General features: G+C 35.8%; 1 protein-coding gene across 1 annotated transcript; it reads left to right on the top strand.

Moving 5' to 3' along the window:
- The first annotated feature begins 235 nt into the window (after positions 1 to 235).
- Positions 236 to 1,860, top strand: LOC130948873 (FBD-associated F-box protein At4g10400-like). Its single transcript, XM_057877745.1, has 3 exons — positions 236 to 1,156; positions 1,354 to 1,503; positions 1,591 to 1,860. Exons 1-3 carry the CDS (start codon positions 236 to 238, stop codon positions 1,858 to 1,860), a joined length of 1,341 nt encoding a protein of 446 aa, XP_057733728.1.
- Positions 1,861 to 6,389: the final 4,529 nt, after the last annotated feature.

Raw genomic sequence — 6,389 nt, forward strand, 5'->3', positions numbered from 1 at the left:
TTTTAAAAATTATTTTATCAAATACAATTATTATTACTTATATCTATTGAAAATTATTTTTAATTTGATTCATCAACCATAAATATTACAACTTTTTAAAAAATCATCTTTTTAAAAATTAGGCTTAGTCAAACCATTTTTATATTATAGATTCTTACATATAAATACACCCATTGTGTTGATGAAAACACACATCTCCTTTCTTTCCATGTCTTATTGACCTTAAAAGAAAACCATGGTGGAACCACCATGGCAGCCAAAACAGGCAAGACTAGAGAATAACAACACAGATAGGATCAGTGCTCTCCCGAACACTGTCTTATGCTACATATTATCCTTCGTTCCTACCAAAACCGCTGTGAGGACAAGTGTTTTGTCTCCACGGTGGCGCCACGTTTGGAAGGATGTTAAGACCCTCCACTTCTCCGATGACTCACATGAATTGTTTGACGAGACCGGGGAGTCCTTCAAACGTTTCTCTATATTCGTGAACAATGTTTTCAACCTGCACAACGATCCGCGTGACATTCACGCGCTCCGCCTCTCTTGCGGCCACTCAAACAATGATCCTCTCAATGCTAGCTCAGTTGCGGCGTGGGTACGCGCCGCGATTGGGCCAAATCTTGAAGAGTTTGACCTTACGCTCTTTTGTAATGACGCGCGCGGTTTCGTGGTGCCACATAACATTCTCTCTTGCACCAAACTCATCACGCTATCCTTGAGCGGTGGTGTTCACTTGCTGCCGAAACAGCCTCTAACGGTTGATTTGTTGTCTCTCAAGACACTTTCCTTGGACATTGATGATGTTGATTGGATCGATGGAATTCTTAGTAAGTGTCCTCAGATTGAAACCTTAAGCGCGTGCTTCACACTGAGGCAGCCGGTGAGGGTTTGCTTGCCACTAACACTGAAAAAGTTGAAATTTGCGATTAAGAATCAAGTTGCGGCCGCGGTTGAGATACACGCGCAGGGACTTACGTACATTAGTATCGCCCATGCTGCTAGCCGTTTCAGTTACAGGGTTAGTGAAATGAACAACGTAAGGGAAGTGAGTCTCAACATGTATGCTACGCATGAGCCTATTGATGTTTTGATCAAGATTCTCATTGCGGTACGCAGAACTGAGATTCTAGCTCTTCATCGTTTCACAACAAAGGTAAATTTATTATCATATTCCCAACCATAATTTGGCCAAATTTTATATATTATATGTATATATATGTATGTATAGATTTAACTAGATGGTCTTTTTATGTAACATGCACATTTTTTTCATGTGGTATTTTAGCTATGTATTTATAATTTAATTATCATTGTAACATGTTTTTTTTTTTCCTTTTTCACCCTAAACAGTGGTTGCTTCGTGCCCAAGTTCCAGTCTTTCCAGAGTTTCACCACTTGATTCGTCTAGAGGTTGTTCTTCCGTGGTTCAATTCAAGTTTCCTGATGAGCTTGCTTAGCAAATGTCACAAGCTTCAAGAACTGAAAATCGAAATTGATGAGGTTTTTTATTTCTTCCATTTGACATTATCATTTTAGTTGTATTATTAGGTTTGAATCTTATGAGTGGTTTTTGTCTCTTGTTTTCAGGAACTACCAATTGTTTCACAAAGTTGGATGAAACCAAGAAGAGATCTTCCTTGCCTTGCATCATACTTGAGCTGTTTTCACTTTGTGGGATACAGAGGAATTCATGATGAGAGCAAAATTGTTGGGTATATTCTAGAAAGAGGACTTCTTTTGAGTACAATCATTATTGAACTTGAAAAATCTTTGGATGACGATACAAAGAATGATGTCCTCATGAAGTTGTTGGCCATGCCAAGGGGCTCTCCATTGTGTGAAATTAACATTTGCTAAGCTCATTGGATTTATGTACTTCTTTAAAGTATGAGCTTTGCAATTTGTTTGAGAAATAATTGCAAGTTTTCTTACTAGCTAATAAGAATACTCGGCCTAATTAATTTATGTGTGTAGGGCTATAAACTTTGGTTGGAGTATTTATGTATCTTTATCTTTTTAAATCAAATTATGTTTGGAAACTGAAATTATCTATTACTTCTGGTTTTTTATGTTAACTATATATCAGAAAATGACCAACATATGGTGAAGATTTTTGTCTAACTGTTTAACTGTTTTCTTTTGCATGACTTGTAACTAATTGTGCACATATAGACTAAAGAGTTAGTTAGTTAATTGAGTTAGATTTAGACTAATTGTATTTAGAGGCTTACTACACATACAAGTCTTTTTGGCTTACAAGCTATACAAGTTGGCCTAAGTCCAAGAAAAAAATACGCGCACCACTCCTTTAAAATCGAGCGTCCAACGCACATGTTCATTATGCCGCACTCTTCCTCTTCTTCCTCAATCAAAATGCAAACCGTCAAGATTCAAGCGACATTTGAAACAAACTACGATTCTGAAGACACGTTCCAACTCCTCGCGAAAAGTAGAAGAAATCAAGAAGAAAAAATACTGTTTTTCCCATGTTTTGGGTGTATTTCTTAAATCCTTTTGGTGTATTTCTGTAATCCTTTGGGTATATTTCTGTAATCTTTTCTGTAATCGTTTGGGTGTATTTCTGTAATCGTTTGGGTGTATTTCTGAAGTTCAATTATCTTCAAAACAATTTCAAAGTTTGATTTCAGAAACCATGAAAATCGAAAAAAAACGAAGCAAGAAAGAGATCCAACAAATTTGGCAAGAAATTCGAAAAAAGAAACGAAATATTTTAAAAAATGGAAGTTATATATTTGCGTGTTAATTGATTTGAACTGATTTAAAAATCTGTTAAAGAGACCTGTAACATAAGCAACACGTTTAATGGATTTCGTTCTCTTCAAACTTGTAAAGCTTGTAAGTGCAAAACACTTGTATGTAGAGATTAATCCTTGTATTTATCTCTAGCTAGCAGGTCTACTTAGATAGAGTATATATACATAAACGTTTAATGTGTAAGGTTGCTGATCAACCATTTTTTCATCTCCTCTGTAATTTTTCTCTCCAACACTAATGAGAATCAGATTATAGAACTTCCTCTCTTTCATATTCCTGTTGGAATAAATTAATTTTCATATCTCAGATCATCCATATTGAATCACCAAAAATATAACATAATGCGGAAGCGTACCTGAATTCATAAACATGAATCATACGATCGGAAGAATTTGGATCTTGTGGTTCTTTCGATCTTCCTCAACCAAAGCCTTCTGTATTCCTAGGGGCTGAACTATAACTCTTTTGATGGGGAAAGAGCAACAAAGGCGGCTTTTGGTATATTGGGGACCGAAACCCTAAAGGTCTATTTATATTTGAGCATGGCACCCATTAAACCCTTAAGCCCAAATAAAATAGTATCTAAAGCCCAAAAGATAATATATCTAAAATCTAAAAAAAGATAATTATCTAAGGAACAAAAGATAATATCCGGTTTTATTCTCATTTAATTCCAAATCAAAAGTAATAATGACTTATTCAATTAGCATTTATAACAATAAATGAGATCATCATTATATAAGTCATTTAATTTGAAATAGCATCATTTGTGATTATAATTGATATATGTATTGCCCACAAATAAGTCAGGAAATTAAATAATTTCCTAACAATCTCCCACTTGGGCTATACATATATTCTTTCTTGACATAATCACATTTTATAAACTTTATGCGCGCATCTGAATGCTATTTCTTTCATTACTTTAACAATCTGGTCCGTCTCATACATTAGATATGGAACTACCGCAGCTTTTATCACATTAAATGCCGTGACTAAACCACGCCAATCACCATCCTAATATACTTAACGACATAGATCAAATTTGGATGAGTAATATGGAAATTACATGCCAAGTGATCTCATGCATGTCTATTTCCAGCTGGTCCTACTTTATTGAGATCAAACACAATACAAATATTGCAAAATGAACATTTCATATAACATGAAATAAACCATCAACTTAATTCTGCAGAAAAATAACTCAATATCTGTCATAGGACATATAGCATGAAATAAACTCCCACTAAACCAAGGCATCATAAATATTGACACCCATCCAAGCAGTGTGCTCATGAAAAATTTTAGGGTTCAATCCCTTGGTAATGGGTCTGCTAGCATATACTCTGTTCCTATATGTTCTATGGAAATCTGTTTTTCTTGAATTTTCTCCTTGACAACTAAGAAACTTGATGTCTATATGCTTCGATTTTGTCAAGCTCTTATTGTTATTGGAGTATAGTACTTACTAACTTATTGTCACAAAATATCTTTAATGGCCCTTTCAATGTCATCTACTATATAAAGCTTAGTGACAAAGTTTCGCAACCATATGCCATGAAATCGGAATCAGAGTACCTAATGATCTCCAAATTTTCTGATCTCCGATAAATAAGCATGTAATCCTTTGTTCTCTTTAGATAACGCATTACGCGTTTAACAGCTATCCAATGATCCATACCTGGATTGCTCAAGTATCTACCCAACACTCCCACTATAAATGATATATTAGGATGTATGTAGACTTGAGCATACATTAAATTCCCTAGTGCTAATGCATAAGGTTTATCATGCATTGCTGTCCTCTCAAGATCATTTTCAGGGCATTGTTTGAGACTGAACTTGTCTCCTTTAGTTACGGGTGTGTCCATTGGTCTACAACTTTCCATGCCATATCTACTTAAAATCTTTTCGATATAGTTCTTTTGTGATAATCCAAGAATACCTTGAGAACGATCTCTTAGTATCTCGATTCCTAATACAAAAGAAGCATTACCAAGATCTTTCATTTCGAATTTATTCGATAGAAATTTCTTAGTTTCATGCAACAAGCCTATATTGTTGCTGGCAAGTAGAATATCATCAACATATAAGACCAAAAGGATATATTTACTCCCACTGAACTTGCGGTATACACATTCATCTATAATATTTACCTCAAAATCATATGAGGTAATGACTTGATTAAACTTGTGATACCATTTAACAGGAAGCTTGTTTGAGATCATAGATGGATTTTCTCTTTTCTCTATTGGATCTCCTTAATGACACTTCTTGAGGTTGTTGAGCTTGCTGTATGGATTGGGATTGAGGAGGATTCTCATTATTTTTTTGTGCTGTAGCAGTATCTTGAGCAACAACGATATTCTCATTGTTCTCTTGTACTGTAACTGGATCTACAGTAGGATTCTCATTGTGTTTTTGTACTATAACTGTGTCTTGAACAATAATAGGTACAAAGACCTGATCATTGTCAGTTACAGAATCCTCATCAAAAGCAACATTTCTAATATCTCCTTCCCCCCAAACTCAACATCCTCAAGAAATCTCGTATTTCCTGTTTCAAAATAGACCTTGATGCAGGATTGTAAAACTTGTACCCCCGTGAGCGCTCAGCGTAACCAACAAAGTAGCAACTAATTGTCCTGTAGTCCAATTTTCTTTCATGCGGCCTATAAGGTCGCGCCTCAGCTGGACATCCCCAAATATGCAAATGCTTTATACTGGGGTTTTGTTAACTGCTTTGCTTGGCACCCTATTAAGGATGTACACTGCGGTTTTTAAGGCTTCTCCCCAGAGTGATTCAGGCAAGGAAGAATGACTAATCATACTTCTCACCATGTCTTTAAGAGTTCGGTTCCTTCGCTCTGCAACACCATTCATGCTAGGTTTGTCTGGTATGGTGTATTGCGGAACAATACCACACTCCTCTAGGAAAAGAGCAAAAGGTCCGGGACGTTGCTCACCTGAACCATCATATCTTCCGTAGTATTCACCACCACGATCCGATTTGACAGCTTTAATTTTCTTTCCAAGTTGAAGTTCAACTTCAGCTTTGAAAGACTTGAAAACATCCAAGGCTTGGGACTTTTCATGAATTAAATATAGATACCCGTAACGAGAGTAATCATCTATGAACGTAATAAAGTACCGTTGTCCATTCCAAGATACAGTAGGAAATGGGCCACATATATCGGTGTGTATCAGTTCTAAGACATCTTTAGCTCTCTCGGCACCTAATTTTATTTCGTTTGTCCTTTTCCCCTTTATGCACTCAATGCAGACTTCAAAGTCCGCCAAATTTAGGGGTCCGAGAATTCCATCCGACACAAGCCTCTGAATTCTCTGTTTAGAGATGTGGCCTAGGCGTTTGTGCCATAATGATGCCGAATTCTCATTAAGTTTTTGTTTTGTACCCGTTTGCAGTATCTCATTATTATAGGAATTTAAGTTAAGCCTATATAGATTATCTACCAAATGACCAGAGCAAATATTATTCGAATTATAAAAGAGACTGACTTTATTGTCTCCGAATGAACAAAAATAACCTGATTTGTCCAAACGAGAAACAGAAACCAAATTTCGTCTAAATGACGGTACATAAAATGTCT

Source organism: Arachis stenosperma, chromosome 9 (genome assembly GCF_014773155.1).
Source record: "Arachis stenosperma cultivar V10309 chromosome 9, arast.V10309.gnm1.PFL2, whole genome shotgun sequence".
NCBI classification, from domain to species: domain Eukaryota; kingdom Viridiplantae; phylum Streptophyta; class Magnoliopsida; order Fabales; family Fabaceae; genus Arachis; species Arachis stenosperma.

What these genes read in the sequence shown, in the direction of transcription:
- LOC130948873 (XM_057877745.1), top strand. Translation starts at nt 236, where the DNA reads ATGGTGGAACCACCATGGCAGCCAAAACAGGCAAGACTAGAGAATAAC. An exon ending in TTCATCGTTTCACAACAAAG is followed by an intron (nt 1,157 to 1,353) that starts GTAAATTTATTA and finishes CACCCTAAACAG; the next exon opens with TGGTTGCTTCGTGCCCAAGT. An exon ending in TGAAAATCGAAATTGATGAG is followed by an intron (nt 1,504 to 1,590) that starts GTTTTTTATTTC and finishes TCTTGTTTTCAG; the next exon opens with GAACTACCAATTGTTTCACA.